This window comes from Ambystoma mexicanum, chromosome 5p, assembly GCF_040938575.1.
Source record: "Ambystoma mexicanum isolate Mex_15411 chromosome 5p, UKY_AmexF1_1, whole genome shotgun sequence".
In the NCBI taxonomy this organism is placed as follows: Eukaryota; Metazoa; Chordata; class Amphibia; order Caudata; family Ambystomatidae; genus Ambystoma; species Ambystoma mexicanum.
Genome location: NC_090930.1, coordinates 1350483023 through 1350501879, shown reverse-complemented (window position 1 = coordinate 1350501879; position 18857 = coordinate 1350483023). Strand labels below are relative to the sequence as shown.

Genomic DNA, 18857 nt, shown 5'->3' with positions numbered 1-18857 from the left:
GAAAGTAAACAAAGCACACCTTTTGATGAAAAAATCAGGAGTCTCCCGCCCTAATCAGGAGGGTAGGCATGCGTTAACACCCAGGCTCAGTGACAGGCATGGGCAATAACGGCTGTGGCCTAAGCCTAGGTTGGTCTTAGCTTAGTGAAACAAGGGCATCAGCACTATGTTACCTCTTGAGTCCACCACTGATGCTATGCTGGTGTCAGTGCTATTAGCACCCTGGACCTCCAATGAGCTTTGCATACCGATTCCACATGAAAACAATGTACCAAACAAAATACTTGTGAGGGTAAATTGTAAATGGCCATTAGGCATCTTTCCAGTTGTGCAGTAACGTCTTGGTGGTAATTCCATGAATCAAAAAGACTGCAATAGAATTACGGCCAGTTTTACTACACCACCAGCTTATTCCAAGTTTGGAGATGAAATGGAGGATTTAGCACCTCCGTTTTATAGATTATGGGAGGGTTGCTGTGGCAGAATTACTGCTAGCGAGAAATCTTCCAATAGCCCCATACAGTCCTATGGCCGACAAAATGGGGACTAACGTAACATTCACCTTCCCTATATTCCGGGTCTCATGTGAACAGGTTATAAACAACTGGTTAGAGCAAAGCTCCAGACTCAAAAAAGCGAAATGTATTCAAAACATACAATGAATAACACGTTGACAGATCTACTGCAAGTGACATGGACAATGTCAGCAAGGCACGTGAAGCAAGAGAGAAACACTGATCCAACGGACTTGCTCAGAAAACGCCGACCACGCTCTGTGAAATATATACCAATGCTTTCAAACCGAGTGCAGAGCGAAAACATGCTTCTTCGTTAAAAAGGATGTCACGCTGCGAGAGATCAGTGCCTTCCTCCACACACTGACACAAACACGCAGAAACAGTAGGGTAGCCTAAGCAAGAACGTTATCCTAAAACTGAGAATGCAGAGGAAGGAACCGGTCTGGTCACGCTTTGAACTATATAATATTGTCGGTAATTCTTTGCTGCTGGTGCCAGGCATGGAGCTCGCAGCCTCTCCCGATAGATACACCCATTATTTGTACAGGAATGTGGTGTATGAAGGAAAACGCACAAAAGCATGTTTCTTTTTCTTTTTCGATCTATCTATCATACAGACAGAAACGGCTACCACACATGCTCAGTGTGATTAGTGTCTCACTTAGGAGCACACTCGGCATTGCGCTCCGCTCGCGCTTGGAGCGGCGAATGTGTTCTTCTGGGCATGTTTTTTTGGAAAGAATAAACCACCACTGCATAGCGCTGGGTTTGTCGGACGAAGCTGCTGGTTTGTTCTGCTTTTTTTTAGCAATTGATTTCTTTCTACCTGTTATTGTACACAAGCTGCGCTTCCAGCCGGCGTTTTGGAGAGAAATGTCGCAGAAGGATTCCGATGAGGTGGGCCGCGCATTGTAAATGACTGTATATCATGTGCTTAACAGTAATTGGGGTGTGCATTTGAGAAAAATGTGTTGGTGTATTTCAAAGAATTATTGCATGGGTTTGATAATCACTAGTGGATGGCTTGACGGCAATTATTATAGCTGTTTTAGAACCAATGCGTTAATTTGAGAAAACTATAGAGAGGGCTTCAAAACAATTAGCACGTAAACAGCACTTGCCTGCTGGGGAATATCTGCTTTGTATTCTTTTAGAGTTATTGATGTGCGTGCTTAATGACAATTGGTGTCTGTACTTGAGAACAATTGATTCGTGGGACTGAGAACAATAGGTGTGTAAGGACCTTAACAATTGTGTGTGTTACTGAGGGTTTGGTTTGTGTGTGCATTTAACAACCAAGGTGGGATTAAGAAGACATGCATACTGTGATGTCTACAGCCGCCAGGACGTGGGCGGCGGTAGGAGGCAGAGGGAGGGCCTCGGGCCTCGGCTTACGCTGGCACGCGATGCGCGGGGCCGGCGCGGGACAAAGGACACGACCACTCGCTTGGCTGCTTAAACCCGGACTGGCGTAACCCCGCCAGTTCCGGTGATACCTTTATTTCTCTTACCCACGCACTGTGTCACGTGACTTCGTCCGTCAGGACATGTGACACCACATTCCTCCTCAACTTGGAGGCAAATTCACAGTGGCTAACAACAACACTTAGACTAGGTCTTACTTCTGAACAGGCAGGTGTCTCTGCTTCAGTCTTTGACGATGTATTCCGTCCACAACATATCCCTGGAGGCGGGATGACGTCTTGGGTTTTTCTCTCAGACTGTATCGGGTGTTCCTTTCCCGGGGCGGATCTTCGGTGGCGGCCTCCGCTTCAACCTCTGCTTCTTGCGGCGCTTCTGTGCTCCGTTGTGGTGTGGGTCTTTGGGGTGTGCGTGTCACTTCTCCTCTCTGGGGTGACGGGTACTCTTCCCACATTTCGTGGGGCACTTTCCTGAAGTGGGACACGTTCCTGGTTACGGTTTCTTCTCCTCGGGTTGCGGTGACCATGCTATGGTTGGTGGTCTTGACGGTCCATGGGCGAACCTCGAAGTTGAGGGACATCTTCTTCGGCGGTGCCCGGTTCCTGACGAGGACTGTGTCACCCGGGTTCAGTTCTCTGTGGCAGGCCCGTCTGGCGATGCTTTCTCGCTCATTGTGTCTTTTCCGCTTTGCATCCATTTCAAGGATGTCCGGATCTGGCGCTGTCCAGTTGGGGTGCAGAGGGAGTTCCGCCTGTATTGGTACTCCAAACATGAGGGCAGCCGGGCTGACTCCAGTGGCTGAGTGTGGGGTTTGCCGGTGTGTTCTCAGAAACCGATACACCGTCTTCAACCAGGGGTGTCCTTGTTCTTTGGCAATCCTGATAATTTTGTTCAGTGACCCCATGAAGCGTTCAGCGTCACCATTTGCTTGAGGCCATCTTGGGGTAATTCGTTGATGCTTGACGTTTACTTCTTTGAAAAACTCACGCAGCTCTTGACTGGTGAACGATGGCCCGTTGTCACTTTTTACTTTCCTCGGGATGCCATGTGTGGCGAACATTTTCTCCAGTGTGAGGATGGTGGTTTCGGCGTTGGTCGAAGCTACATGTTCCACTTCGGGGTATCTGCTAAATTCATCAATCACTACTAGCAGGTACCCTTCCCCTGCAATGGTGCAGTGGTCCATGCTGACGGCGTCCCACCGTTTTCGGCTTTGTGGGGCGCTGCTGATTGGTCCTGGGTTTGCTGGTCTCCGTGACGCTTGGCAAGCTGCGCAGGACTCTACGAGCTCGGTTATCCTCTGGTGCATGTTTGGCATCCACATTCGGGATTTTAGGTAGGCTGTTGACTTGACGATCCCCTGATGTCCACTGTGGGCCAGCTTGAGCGCTCTCTCTTCGAGGGATTCGGGCAGTATGATTCTGTGTCCTTTCAATATTACTCCTTCTGGGGCTACTGAGAGTCCGTGTCTGATGCCGAACAGGGCCCTGAGTTTGGCTTGGGCTGTTGCTGTTCGGTGAGTCATTGACATGAGATAGTTTTTCCAATTTCCCGATTGGATGGCAGCGGTCGTGTGTTGCAGGACGGTGTCTTCTTCTGTTTCCTGCACTACTTCCTGCAGTGTCAGGGCCCGCGGTCGGGCACAAGCTACCACATGACAGACGTGCTCGTCTGTTTCTTCCGCATGGTGTTGCTCTTTGTCTGTGGCCGGCCGCGGATGGCGGGACAGGTAGTCTGCCGGGTTGTCCGATCCTGGGCGATATTCTACCTCGATGTTATACGGTTGCAGTTGCAGCATCCACTTCTCTATGCGGGCTGGAGGATGCGGGGCGGATGCAAATGCGATTGGGAATACTCTGCCATCTCTGTCTGTTTGGGTCAGCACTGCTCCCAGGCCAACCGGGCTGGCGTCGACAAGAAGCTCGGTCTGTCGATCTATGTTAAAAAATGCCATGGTGGTGGAGGCGGACAGGGAGTTTTTGATTAGTTGGAATGCCTGTTGGTGTGCCTCCGTCCACTCCCATTTTTGGTCTTTCTTGGTTAGTTCCCTGAGTGGGCTCGCGATGCTGGCGAGATCGGGAATGAACCGTGAACAGTAGGTGGCCATCCCCATGAAACTTCTCACTTCGGAAGCGGATTGTGGTGGTTCAAATTCTTTTATGTCTTGTACCTTGGAAGGGTCAGGGGACACACCTGCTGCGCTGAATATGTATCCGAAAAAACATAGTTCCTTTTTGTTGAACTCGCATTTTTCTGCGTTGAGGGTCAGGCCTGCGTCTTCGAGCCTCTTTAGAACCGCTGCTAAGCGTCGATGGTGTTCGTCCTTGTTCGATGCGTATACTAGGATATCATCGCTGATGTTGGTGGTCCCTTCGAGCCCTGTGATGACTTTGCGGATTTCGTGCTGGAATACTTCCGCAGCAGACGATATCCCAAAGTTGAGTCTCTTGTACCTCATCAGGCCAAGGTGGGACGAAAATGTTGTAATGTACCTGGATTCTTTGGATAATCTCAGCTGGTGGTAGCCAGACCGGAGGTCGAGTTTGCTGAAGATCGTCGCTCCCGTGAGGTCTACGATGAGTTCGTCAATTGTGGGAGTGACGTGGCGTTCACGGCCGATGGCTATGTTGGGGAGCCTCATGTCGATGCATATTCTTACCGCGTCTGGTTGTTTCGGTTTCTGGGCTACTACCATCGGTGAGACCCACGGGGTTGGTCCAGACGTCCTCTCGATGATCCCTGCGTTTTCGAGCTTGAGTAGTTCCTTTTCTACGGCATCCCTCAGGTGGAATGGGATTCGTCTATGTCGTACTGCCTTGGGTTCAATAGTGGGGTCTATGTGGAGCTTGATGGTTCTCCCTTTGAGGCGTCCGATGCCCTGGAACAGCTTCTTATGTCGTCCTAAGAGGTTGTGTAGTTCATCGTGTTGCACACTGAATGCGAAGTGTATCAGCTTCAACTTTTCGGCCGTTTTGCAGCTCAGTAGGGTCTCGCAACCGGCATCTACCACGTATATCCGTGCACGGCAGTTGGCGTTATTGTGAGCAAAGTCCGATTTAAGCGACCCTTGCACTGGTAGTGGTTTCTTGGATCCATAGGCGTACAGCCTGACTTTCCTCTTGAGGAGTTCTGGTCTTGGGTTGAGTCTGTTGAACGCTGTCACGGGCATAACGTTTACTGTTGCTAATGTTCACAGTGGAGTAACTTTGCTGAAATTGTTGGGGGTGTACATCACATCTAAATTGTGATATTGTTTCCCCGGAAATCCGGTGTGCTCTGGGAGGTTGGGCGACATTCATACGCTTCACTCTCTCCCTCTTACGGAGGGAAAAGAAGGGAGCCGACTCACACTCGTGCCGGACTGGCTTGCTCTTCCGGCAGAACCTTTATTCCGCCCTCGTCACATGGCGCGGGTCTCCCTGTGCTCACGTGACAGGGCCCAGTTTGGTTGCACCCCATTCCTCCCAAATTTAGAATACTTGACAAACATAAAAACGTTCTCAGTGCTTCTTACTGTCTCTTCCCTACTTCAGGTCTCCGGTGGTAGACTCCCTGCAGCACATATCCTTGCAGCCGGCACGAGGGCCGTGGACTCTTTCGAAGCTGATATCTTGAGTGTGTTCTCACGGGTGATTAGGCCCAGTTGAGGCCTGCGGTTGGAGAGTCTGCTGCTTGGGCAGAATCTTGCTCTGAGTTCACTTGCAGGGATGTGTTCTCGCTCGCTCTCGCTGGCATCTCGGGATTCACTGGGGGATCTACACCTGGTGTTCCCGGATTTGACCGTTCCTCCCACAGTGTTGCTTGGAACTTTCGGACATGGGATACACTGCGCGTCACTACTTCTGTCCCTCGGGCAGCTGTCACCATACTGTGGTTAGTGTTTTGTCCTGTCCATGGGTGCTACTCGTAGGTCTGCCTCCTCTTCTTATGGGGTGTTCTGGTCTTCACTAACACAGTGTCCCCTGGCTGCAGTTCGCTGTGTTGTGCGTGTCGGGCTTGACTCTCTTTCTCATTCCTCCTGGCTCCCCTTTCCTCAATGAGCGGTATGTCCGGGTCAGCGTTCACCCAGCTCGGGTGTAGCGGTAGTTTGGCTTGTATCGGCAATCTGAACATCAATGCAGCTGGGCTTACTCCTGTGGACGTGTGCAGGGTTTGTCTATGTGTTCAGAGGAATCTGTATACCGCGTGCAGCCAGGGTTGGTTGGGATTTTTCGCAATTCTTATGGTCTAGTTTAGGGATCCCATGAAGCGTTAGATATCACTGTGATGCTGCAAATGCATTGGAGGGACAAGGCCTCCCTGTCCTTGTTCTGTAGTCCTTTTTCATGTATGTTCTGTGTTATTTTCTGCACAGGAGTCTTTGTGGAACTCCTGGCAGTGCAGCTCTTCCTCTTTTTGGTTTGGTGTACAGAACCTTGGGATACCCTTATGGCATCCATGGTTGGGGGTACAACCCTGTACCCTTAGTGTATGTTTTTGGGCACCTGTGTGTGGCCCACAGAGCAGGGTATAGGCTGGTGGCAGCTCCATGCTGAATTTGACAGGTGCTCTGAGTGTCCTCCATTTTGGGATACCCAGGCCCTGCCATTGGAATCAGTTGATTCCTGATAGGAAACAAGATGGCCCGTGTGGCCTCATGCTTTCTATTGCCTGTTACCTTGTATTCCCAAAGTCCCGGGAAGCCCTGACTCTGTCCCTTCCCCCTGACTGGCTGTTGGGTGGAAGTTCCATATATGGTATTGTGGGGAAGTCCAGGCCAGACTGGCTGGAGCCTTCCCAGTGACTGTTGTGGGTACACCCTGTGGGTGGGACCTGGGTGAATGGAGTGTGTGACCAATATGCACTTCTTGTTATGAGTGTCTGGTTTCTGGTATGTGACACAAACACTGAGACAGCACTGCCCGAAACTGGTATGAATGCATTGTGGAGTGCTGAATGGCTTGGTATTTGTCCCAATACACATCCCTTGTTGTGAGTTTCTGAGAGGGACGAGGATGGCCTGAATGCACTGTGAGCCTGATTGGCTACCTGACTGCCTGAATGCCCTTCTGAATGATTGGTTGCCTGAGTGTGACCCAGCAGAGTAAATGGGAGATCAACAGTATATCTGGGGGCCTCTCATTGATGGAAATATTTCAGAAGCTGAAATTGAAACTGATGCTTAAATTTGAAGCCCATTGGAAGAAGAACTCCTGCTGCTGTCCTTCGCTAATCTGAAAGCTGTTGTGCCTTCAAGGAACTGATCCAAGAGAGGACCTGGCTATGAGACCTCTTTCAGAGCTAGGAAGGACCATCGTGCACCAGCTGATCTTTGCCAAAGCTCCCTGGAGGTCAGACCCTCGAAAGGCTGTTGACCGGAGATGGGGACCGCCGCATAAACATGAAGAGAAGCGCCCGGACATTGAAGTCCGTCGACGACCTCCGTTGCCGACTGGAGCCGCAGTGCTTCTTTGCCTAAGAACATTGAAACAAGGACTCCCTTGCTCATCATCGTCGACCGCTTTCGTCCCGCCGGAGAAAGTCAAGGCCGCTGACGACCGAGGAGAATCCGCCAGTGGGTTTCCTGCCACCCAAAGACCGCAGAGACACTGACGACTCGACGCCCTTGCTGGGCCAAAGTTCTTCATTGACTCCTTTTTTTTTTTTTTTACATTTTCTTATTAGTTTTAAACAGTCTGAACCAAACTTACAACATTATCAGTGTATTGTTCATGATTCGCGCATGTGATTCCCCGGCCTCCCCTCGCACCCCTCCCCCCAAATACCACTGTTTGTCCATCAGTTCTAATTGTATCAAATTCCGAGCTCGGCCTGCATACTTCGTCTGAGGTGGTGTCTTCCTCTCTGGGGTGGAGTAATGGCACAGTGAGCGCCACCCATTGGTGCAAGTCTCCGCTGGTGTCCAGCCTCTGTTCTTGCAATGCATTCTCCCATGCTCCTGTTTCGGCTGGCACCCACCTCAGGAGGTCCCCCCACCACAGTGCCATACTTGGGCTCTTCGTGCTTTTCCATCCCATAGCTATGCGTCTTTTCGCTGTTATGTATATCAAATCCTCAGTGTATTTAGAGGTTTGTTTTTCCTGCTTCTTTTGTATCTGCCCAAGATGCAAGCTACTGGTGTCTGCACATCTATATTGATGCCTGCCTCTGCCACTTTTGCAGCTGCCTGCGTCCAGAAAACTCGTATCGTTCGACATCCCCAGAACATGTGAGTCATTCCTACCCTAGATTTGTTACATTTGGGACATTCTTGGGCTCCCGCTCCCCTAAACCTTGAGATGACTTCCGGTGTGAGGTATGCTCTGTTCGTGATGTAAAACTGTATGAGTTGCAGGCGGGCGTTCCTGGAGACCTTTTTGTGGTAGTGGGTTACATTTCCCCATTCCTTGTCTTCAAATTCCAGGCCTAGTTTGTTTTCCCATTTCGTTTTGCATTTCAGTTCTTTCTTGGTCGTGCTGTCCATTAGCGCTTCGTAAAGCCGTGAGATTTCATGTCCCCCCTCAGCCGTGTTTAGTATGGTTACGATGAACTCATGTTCTGCTTCCGGATTCCTAACCTCTGGCCATCTGTCCACGAGCCTCCGCACCACTGCTCTGTGGAGCAGAAACTGCCCTGTCGGCAGTCCTGTGGCCTCGTTGAGCTCAGCGAACGCTAGAATCCCCTGTTCGTTTACTAGGTCCCCAATGTAGCCACGCCATGAGGCTCCCACTGACTACGCGTTTCCTTTTGCCCCCAGGGTCTATTTGCCATGATTGCCGCTATGGGGATTTGTGGGGAGTACGGGTCGTCTATCTTTGTTGTCTTGTAGGCCCGTCTCCAGAGCTGGGTTCCCAGCTTAAACAGATATGGGCTGTTTTGTATTACGCCTGTTGGGACCCAGAGTAAATCCCTGAGTAGCATCTGGGGAATGGCCTTTTGCAAGAGTCGAGTGCCTGCCGTGGTTTCGTCCGCCATCCACTTCACTACATGTTTCAGTTGACTCGACCGGATAGTATAGTTCAAAGTTGGGGATTTTCATGCCTTCCCTTTCGTAGGGTCTCTGTAGTATCTCCAGCACCACTCTGCGTCTCCCTCCCTGCCAAAGGAACCGTCTGCAAAGCTTGTTTACTTCTCTGAAGAATAGAGGGGGAATGTTGAATGGGACATTGGCAAAGTTGTGCAGTAGCCGGGGTAGCGCCACCATTTTGAGAAGTCCAGCCCTCCTTGCCACTCAGAGCGGTAATTTGCCCCAGAAGTCCATTGATTTCTCTAGGGTATCCTTGGCTCTTACCGTGTTTAGGGTGTGTTCAGTTTTGGGGTTGCGGTGAATGGTGATTCCCAAGTATTTGAAGGATGTTGTCCTCCATTGGCGGGCCATGGCAGGGAGGGATCTGGTTTCTTCCCAGCTTAGTGCAGCCAGAGGGTAGAGGCAAGACTTATCCTTGTTAATCTGGACCCCCGGATATCTGTAGAATCCATCAAGGGTCTCTGGGATGTATGGCAGTAGGTGTTCCGGGTTATGTAGGTATAGAAGTGTGTCATCGGCGTACATTGAGATGAGGTGGGTCACGCCGTCTATCCTTATGCCCCCATTCCCATATTCCTGTCGTAGGTAAGCAGCTACGGGCTCAATAGCCATGATGTATAACAATGGGGAGAGCGGGCATCCCTGTCGCGTGCCCCTTGTGGAGAGACCATTTGTCAGAATATGTTTTGTTCGTGCGCACTCTGGCTGTGGGGTTAGTGTATATGAGTTGAGTCCATTTTAAGAAGGCTGGCCCTTTTCCCATTTTTGTCATGGTGGCGTACAGCCATTTCCACCGGACTGAATCGAAGGCTTTAGTGGTGTCTAGGGACGCCACTGCGTATTTCTCGGGCCTGTTTTCAGTGCTATATATGACGTGGTGCAACCTGCGCAGGTTCTCTGTAATGGTGCGCCCAGGCACATAACCCGTCTGATCCTGATGGATCAGTAGGGGGACTACTCTGCGCAGTCTCTTTGCTAGCAGGGCTGTTAGGATCTTGTTATCTGCGTTTAACATGGAGAGGGGCCTATACGAGCTGCACCCCACACCGTACTTTCCAGGTTTTAATAGTGGGATAATAACAGCTTCCCTCATGGTTTCTGGGAGGGTCCCGTCTCATAAGCTTCGTTAAACACTTGGGCTAATAGTGGTGCTAGGACCTCCTCGTATGTCTTGTAAAACTCTCCCGGGAGGCCATCCGTGCCCGGGGTTTTCCCGGACGGTAAGGATCTAATAGTAACCAACACCTCATCAGGGGAGATGGGTTCGTCTAGGGCCTCTGCCATTTGTATATCTAATTTGGGTAGCTTAATGATGTCTAGGACATCATCTATTTCAGTGTCTGTGGGCGACGCAGCGCTAGCGTAGAGGTCCTGATAAAACTCGGAGAACACCAAATTTATTTCTATCTGCGTGTGTGCTGTTGTGCCATCTGGTTTACGGACATGGCAGATAGGTGTCCTGGGGGTTTCCCTCTTGTAAAGCCAGGCTAGTAGTTTCCCTAGTTTGTCCTCTAGGGCATGGCTTCTCTCAATGTATTTCGCATGGCTTAATTTCCCCAGTTTTCCCCAATATGTTAGGCAGGCTTGTCTAAGCTCAACCTCCTTCTGCAGATGTTCAGGAGTTGAGTCGGCTCTCACTTCTAGCTCCCCGAGCTCTTTTTCAGTGCGTTCCAATGAGGCTACAATGGATCCTTGGGCTCCCCCCACAGTCGCAATCATTTCCCGCCTTATGACAACTTTGTATGTTTCCCATACCATACCAATGTGTCGTACACTGTTTATGTTCGTCTGCCAGAAGTCCACCACGCTTTCTCTTATTTACTCGAGGAAGGCTGTGTCAAGCAGAGCCTCACTTCTGAGCCTCCATGTGGGTATCGGAGGTCTAGGTGGGAACACCACCCAGGTGACCACCAGCGGAGAGTGGTCAGATAACACTCTGGGCAGGTACTGTGCGTCCCCAAACATAGCTTGTTGCTCTTCGCTCACAAATATGTAATCTAGTCTGGTGTAGACTACCTGCGGCGGGGAGTAAAAAGAATACTCTCATTGTTCTGGGTGCTGCTCCCTTGTCTTGGAGTCTTGGAGTAGGAGCTGTTGTGTTAGTGTAGCTAGTATTTTGGCAGGTGGGGATGGGCGGGTGTGTTTGTTGTCTGATCTGTCTTTTCGGGGGTCAAGAGTGCAATTGTGGTCCCCTCCCCATATCATGGTGCTATCTCTGTAGGGGCTAAGCCGTGTGTATAGTGAGCGAAAGAAGACTGTTGCATTGTGGTTAGGGGCATAGGTGCTGATTAGACATACCTCTTTTCCTTCTATGGTGCCGTGTACCAACGCCATCCTGCCCTCGTCGTCGGTTTTCGTGCCTATTAATTTGAGGGTCGGGTCGATTCAGATCAGGACCCCTCTAGCATAGGAGGAGTAAGAGGATCCTATTAGTGTTCCCCGCCAGGATTTGGCTATTGCTTCTAGTTTTTGTGCATTTAAGTGGGTCTCTTGCAGCAGGGCGATTCCGACCTTGCACCTTTTTAAATATGTGTGGATTCGGCGTTGCTTGATGAAGTTATTCATGCCTCTGAAGTTCCATGTCATGATTTTAATTTTGTCAGCAAGAGTGCTGGGTGGTTGGATATTTGAGGGTGGTGTCTCGGGCGGCTGCTCCTTTGGTGTGGTGATTATGAAAGCTCTGGGTGGTCTTGTTGTTTCCCCGTTCAATTCCCCAACTTTGATGCCAACTCCCACGTTCCCTCCCCCCTGTAACTTCAAACACCCCAAACTAAAAAAACGTCCAGCGAGGTTTCCCCCGTTATGACTACACCGTTTCCACTCCATTTGACCGCACATTGGTCTACTTGGGCCCTATGGGCGGGTTTAATATACCCAAATAACTTCTAGGGATGGAAGAGTGTCCATCTTCGGTGCAGCTCCTGTAAGGAATCATTCCTGCTGCGCTTGGGTGTGGTTGCTTTTGTTCCTGTGCATTTATAGGTTGTTGGTCTTGTGTGCGGCCACTCATGGTGCAGCTCACCGCGGTTTACGCCATTTCTCTCCGATGTCTGGGATCTGCTCCCCGTCCATCCATTCCCGAACCTCGGCTGGGGTGTCGAACAGGAGAGCTCTGTTTTTATGTATCACCTTTAGTCTTGTAGGGTACAAGAGCATGCAGTACAATCCGGCTTTTTTTCAATCTGGCTTTGGAGTAGATGAATTGTGCTCTTTTCATTCGAAATAGCTATCTTCGCAGAATCTCTTTGAATTTGGCCACCCGATCTAGAGAAGGCCAAGATAGTCTCTCTGTCCTTGTAGTGGAGCACTTTTGCTATCACTGGCCTAGGCAGGGTCCCAGGGGGGCAGACGTTTGGTGAGAGATCGATGGGCTCTTTCGATTTTGAAGCCTTGCGAAAGTTTCCCTGCTCCTATCTCCTGTATCAAGAGGTTCTCCACATAATTTGTGGGATATGATCCCTCGATACCCTCCGGCAGGCCCAAAAGTCTGATGTTATTCCGGCGTTCCCACCCTTCAGCCTCCTCAGCCCTGTCCTCCAGGTTCTTCACTCTTGGTTGCAGCTCGTCAACATCTTTTAGGAGCTGTGTTTTAGCCTCTGTTTTTTCTCAGACCTGGGTTTCCAGTGCTTCAGTCCTGCCGGCTATGGAGCGGATGTACTGCCGCAGAAGGCCTAGGTCTATGGCCACCGCGTCAATTTTATTCTCCATTGTTGTTTGGAGCGTCTTAATAGCTTCTAGGATCTTGGAGTTGCCCGGTTCAGCTGTCGCTTCAGAGGGGTCAGGCAGCACTACCGCAGCATTCTTGTTTGCAGTTTCAGGTCCCGTGAACCCTCCAGCAGTGTAGGTTTCCATGGTGGTTTGACGCTGCTTGGCTCTCGCCCCCTTCAAGGATATCACAGTAGAGCTGCCTGGGGTACAATTGTTCCTTGGTGCTAGCTTGCGTTAGCGATGAGTGCAGCACTGTTGCAGGGTGGCGCAAACTCTTGTGCGTGCTGTTGTTGTTTCCACAATAGTGGCACCGTGCAGTGGATCTTTTATGTATGATCACTCCAAGGCGGGTGGTGGCGAGGATCTGTTATGTAGGCACTGTTAGCCTTCTGTGCACATTTATTGTTGTCTGCCTTGTGCCTTATGCTGATTAGAGAACGGGCTGATGGCATGCAGTTGTGTGCAGGGTGGCCCACATCCTCCGCTGGGGCCGGCTCTTAGCCCCCAAAAACAAAGCCCAGTTCAGATGGGTGCACCGCGTGCCGACGGCTTGGGCAGGCAGTTCAATCCCCAATGCCCGTTTGTGCTGTGCCCACTGGCTCGCCGCTTCAACACTCTCCAGGCTGGGGTCTAATCTAGGCGCCGCGCCCCTCCATTATGTCCTGCGGCAGTCCCACACCGCCGGCGTCGATGCGTGCAAGCTATGTCGGTGGGGAGGGAAGGCACCCAGTCCGCGGGGCACTGATATGCAGATCGTCCACTGGCCCCCACCCCGCCGCTCACCTCGTTTGATTTCTGCCGGAGCGGCCCCGTCCGCGGCCCCTGGGTGCACCCCCCTGCCACGTTGGCCTTGCCTCTCCGGCGCCTCCTCTGTCACCTCCGCAGCGGCACCGCCGTCTCAGGGTGTGCCTGCGCCACGGTAGGCCCCACACGCGGCAGTCAGGGCGTGACGCCACCTTTTCTCGTCCTGTCCTCTGTGCTCTCCGGGTAATGCTCCTCCTGTAGGGCTCAGTAGCCGGTCAGCGCTCGTCTCCCCCAGCCTCTGGCCCTGCCCGGGGGTCTCCAGTCTGCTTCTCGATCTCTGAGGGTTGCCTGGGCCCAGACCGTGGCTCGGTGTCGGCACTTGCAGTGTTACGCGAGTTAGCTTATGGCATTTTCAGCTCGGCTCTGCGGTATTACGCCTCACAGTGTCCTGGTCGTAGCAGGGTGGTCCTGGTCGCGAAACCCAGGATGAAACGTCCTGATGTTATCAGCAATCGTTGTAGTGGCTCTCGGGTGTCTTAGGCATCTGTAGCACGTATATGGCTGCTAATTGTGGACAAATCGCACAGAGTTCACCAAAGACGCGTCCCCTTCACATGGCGTTTAGTCACCCCCCCGTTCTTCATTGACTCCTTGCAGCAACTAACACATGTCGTCGAGGTGCACCGCACGCCTCAGCTTGCTGGGTGTTTTCAACCGATCGTCAACGAGCACCGCAAGAACCGAAGCAGCTGCCGCCACAACAGTGTTTGCCTGTTTTCCTCGTGGGATCTTGACGATCTGTCGCTCCTGCCTTTAAGGGAGCCGCTCAAGAAGGATCTGTCGATTACCTTATGCCGAACTCTGCTATTCTAGGAACATTGGGGTGTAGAGCAGTTATAGAAGGAAATAAGACTCATGTAAACAATATATGGACTGGGCTTTTAGTATATCTTTATTTACAGGTTGCCCAGGTGGGGGGATCCTTGCACAGAACTGTGTCTAGGTAACGGGGCCAGTATTCTGCCTATTGTTTTAACCAACCTGCTTTCCTCCTATGTCTATTGTTGGTCCTCTTTATTAACTGATTTGTATGACATTTGAACTGAGTACAGTTGATGCATTTTAACGGAATCAAGAGTAATTGTGGTACCACATTGAGACTGTATAAATTAACCATTTTAGAATTGTCGGAGCATAAAGTGTGTTATTGGATGTGTACATAATTAAAGCCTTATTTATATAAAGACTGTGTTTTCACTAACATAGGGTGCGGACATTCCTTTGTGGGGGCTTGGGGACTACACTGTACTTAAGACCAGCCTGCATCACCTCCTGAGAGCTTAAGCCTTGACTGCTCATCCATAGCTACCCTATAGAGAATCTTGGCTGGGGTACTCTGTGCTTCCACTCTGCTATATAGAGAGTAGGAGTACAGACACCCCCCTCCAGTCTTTACAATCACTGTTAGCTTGCGGCCAGCAAGGGGTGATCTTCCGGTGTTTTACATTCAGGTCGATGAGAAACCGCTTGAGTTCATGGCTGGTAAATGGTGGTCCATTGTCACTTTTCATTTTCCTGGGTGTCCCGTGTATGGCGAATACCTTCTCGAGGGCGGTGATTACTGATGCAGCGTCTGTGGACTTGATGTGCCCCACTTCCGCGTATCAGCTAAATTCATCGATTAGGACAAAGAGGCACTCCTCTCCTGTGATGGTACAAAATTCCATGCTTACCGACTCCCAACTTGTTTGGCTCCTAGGCGCGCTTGTTATGAGTTCAGGCATTGTTAGTCTCCTCGATGATTGGCATGCTGCACAGGTTTCCACTAGTTCCGTCACCCGGTTCTACATGTGCGGCATCCACATTCTTGATTTCAGGAACGCCTGGGTCTTCACGATGCCTTGGTGGCCCCCATGCGCCAGTTGTAGGGCTCTTTCATCTAAAGTCCTAGGTAAGACAATCCAGTGTCCCTTCAGTACAATTCCTTCCTCGGATACTGTGAGTTCATGGTGGATGCCAAACAATGCTTGTAGCTTCTCTTGAGCAGCCGTGGTATGTTGTGCCACTGCAGTCAAGTAGCTTTTCCAGTTGCCTGATTGTATGGTCTGAATTGTTCGTTGTAAGCAGGCGTCTGCCCTTGTTTCCTCTGCTATTTCTTGCAGTGTTAAGGCTTGTGGGAGTACGCAGGCAATCACATGGCACACATGTTCCTACGTCTTGGCCGCGTGTTCCTCCTCTTGTCTGGTGGCAGGTCGTGGGTGGTGAGAGAGGTAATCAGCCGGAATTGTCTGCCCCAGCTCTATACGAGACGTCAATATTGAATGGCTGCAATTGGAGCATCCACTTTTCTAGCCAGACTGGGGGGGTAAGGTGCTGACCCATTGATAATCGGTATCAGTGGTTTGTTGTCCATAAATACTTTTGCTGGTTGCCCTAGGAGGTATACTCTGAAGTGACGGCAGTCCCATAAGTTCACCAGTGCTTCCTTCTCGATGTGAGCATAGTTTTGTTCGGTCTTTGTTAGTGCTCGGCTGGCGAAAGCAACTGGTTATACGCTGCCATCTTTGTCTACTTGGGTGAGCACCGCTCCTAGCCCCACTGGGCTGGTGTCTACCAGAAGTTCTGTGGCTCGATCAGTGTTGAAGAACGACATTGTTGTGCTGCTGGATAGTGAGTCTTTTATGCATTGGAACGCTTGTTGGTGTTGTTCAGCCCATTCCCATTGCTTATCTTTCTTCGTGAGTTCCCTCAGTGGTGCTGCAATGGTGGCCAGGTCGGGGATAAATATCACGCAATAAGTGGCGATGCCCATGGAGCTTCTCACCTCTGATGCTCACGTGGGGGCTTTCATCCCTTTGATGTCAGAGACCCTGGCTGGGTCAGGCAACACTCCCTCAGAGTTGAATACGTAGCCAAAAAAGTTCAATTCGCTCCTGTTAAACTCACATTTCTCAGCATGGAGGGTAAGGCCTGAGTCCTCTAGACGCTGGAGGACTGCCGCTAGTCTCTCATGATGCTCGCTTATCGTGGTGCCATATACTAAAATGTCATCGCTAATGTTGGTGGTACCGGCAAGGCCATGGAGCACTCTCCTGATCTCATCCTGAAAAACTTCGGCCGCCAAGGAGATATCGAAGTTCAGTCGCTTGTATCTCCAGAGGCCCAGGTGGTATGAAAACATTTTTATATACCTGGACTCTCTGGCGAGGCGTAGCTGGTGATAGCCCGACCTAAGGTCAAGTTTGCTGAAGACTTTGGCTCCCGTTAGCTCTACGATCAGCTCATCGATGGTGGGGGTGACATGGTGTTTCCGACCGATGGCTACGTTGGGCAGCCTCATGTCGATGCATATTCTTACAGCGTTAAGTTGCTGTGGTTTCTGGGCGACAACCATCGGCAACACCCATGGAGTGGGCCTGGACGTTTTCTTGATTATCCCTTGCTTCTTCAGCTCTTTATCGACAGCTTCCCTTACATGGACGGGGACTCGGCGATGTTGCACGGCCTTGGGCTCAATCGTTGGGTCGATGTGTAGCTTGATCGTTCTGGCATCCTATTCCTTGAAATACTTTACAGTGTTTTTCTAAGAGGTCGTCTATTTCTGGTGGGTTAACGCTGAATGCAAAGTTTACCAGGTTCAGTTTTTCTGCGGTGCGACAGCTTAGCAGTGTTTCTACTCCCGCATCCACCACATATACCCTGGCCCGGCATGTGGCTCTGTTATTTGCTAGGTCTGATCGGAATGACCCGGCTACTGGTAGGGGCCTCTTGCACCAATAGACAAAGAGCCTCATTCGTCGATGTCTGACAATTGGCTAAAACTTAACGGCGACAAGTCAGAAATACTTGTCATCGAAAAAACTACTATGGGCTGGACCCCTGACTACTGGCCTACCTGTCTTGGAGCTAATAATTCTGCCGTCAGGCTCTAGAGAGGCACAGATCTCTTCGGTATGCCGTAGCGGCTTTGCGAATCTTAGAGTACTCAGGAAGGTGCTCCCATTCCTGACGAATAATGGCAGGACCAAAATTGTTACTGCCGCCATTATGAGTGCTATTGACTACTGCAATGGCATCTATTTGGGGCAACCACTGGCGTTACACGAGCGACTCCAAATCTTACAAAACGCGGCAGCTAGGCTGGGTCTGAACGCCCCTAGACTTGCATACTCTCGTGACTTTCTATGTCGCCTTCTTTCGTTCTTGGTTAAGACTCGGGTAGAGTTCCAAATTTTGTGTATGGTCTATTGGGCCATCCATTCCACAGGGGCTTCGTTTCTTCAGTCAAGGCTGGCTCTTTATCAACCCAAGAAAAATCTTCGGTCGACTGACCAGCTCTGACTGTCTGACTGTCCCTCGCTTTCAGTGCTCCTGGTTGGGTGGCAGATCCTTTTCAGTGCTGGCTCCCACACTGTGGAACGCGCTCCCGCCGCATGTTACGAGTATTCAGACTCTACCTGCCATTCGCAGGCAGTTGAAAACACTTCTGTTTTAGCTTGCTTTCCATGCCTCACACTCTAGCAGCTTGCTGCCTAGCGCCTTGATGCCTTGGGGTCCTGCCGCGCTTTATAAATCTAACATACAGTACAATACAATAGGTGTGGATGGGCATGACGTTCACCGTCGCTCCTGTGTCTATGACCACTCTGGTGGGGTTCCCGTATGATAGGATGGTACACGATGGTCGTTTGTGTTGCTTTTTTCCCGATTGTGCTTCGTACTGTTAGGCTTTATGGCGGAGTTCATGTGAACTTGATGTTCCTTTTCTTTGGTTTTCTTCTGTCTTTCTTTTTCGCGTCTGTCGGGAGACGCACCCTCATCCGAGGACTCATCCGTTTCACTACTGCTGGGTGATCTCTGGGCAACTGCCCTGGCTTTTCCTCTTCCCCATTGTTCGCGGTTGGCGATGTGTTGTCGGCCTGGGTCCCTCGGGGGTGTGTGGTTCAGGCATACGGCTGCAAAGTGATTCAGCCTTTTGCATTTCCAACACGTTACTCTTAGGGCCGGACACAGTTCGCCTCTGTGCCAAGGGTCGCCACACCACTTGCAGGTGTCACCTCGTCCTGACAGGCGACCCGGGCTCATGTTGTTGGGGCGCCTTTCCTCTTGTCGACCTCGGACTGCTGCTACTTCTTCTTTTTGCATGTTGTCAAGGGGTATGCACTGCATCACTGCCTCCATGAATGCTACTTGATCATCTGTGCGCTCCCAGAGTCTCCCCATAGCTAATATGCGGTCCAACAGGATGTTTTTCTCTGACAGTACTGTTCTTAATTAATTCATTTTTTGGACAACAGTCTGTTAATGATCTGTAGACGGACTGTGAAGTCTTCATCCAGGAACTCACATCCGACCGCCAGTTCTCGAAGCCGTGCATGGAAGTCATCAACGTTTTTTTTCTCTCTCTGTCGGGTCATGCAAAAATGGAACCTTTCATAGTCTGGGTTCAGCTTGGGCTT

General features: G+C 50.7%; 1 protein-coding gene across 5 annotated transcripts in view; it reads left to right on the top strand.

Moving 5' to 3' along the window:
- The first annotated feature begins 1131 nt into the window (after positions 1–1131).
- The window catches only part of LOC138481563 (zinc finger protein 572-like), a 336140-nt gene continuing 318414 nt past the window's right edge, over positions 1132–18857 (top strand). For 2 of the 5 annotated variants that reach the window (XM_069613750.1, XM_069613748.1), the window contains exon 1: positions 1178–1415. In XM_069613750.1, the coding sequence (XP_069469851.1) occupies positions 1227–1415 (189 nt within the window). In that variant the 5' untranslated portion in view covers positions 1178–1226. Of the gene's footprint in view, positions 1416–18857 lie in introns of all 5 variants that reach the window. The other 3 variants (XM_069613749.1, XM_069613751.1, XM_069613752.1) reach the window with 3 other exon arrangements.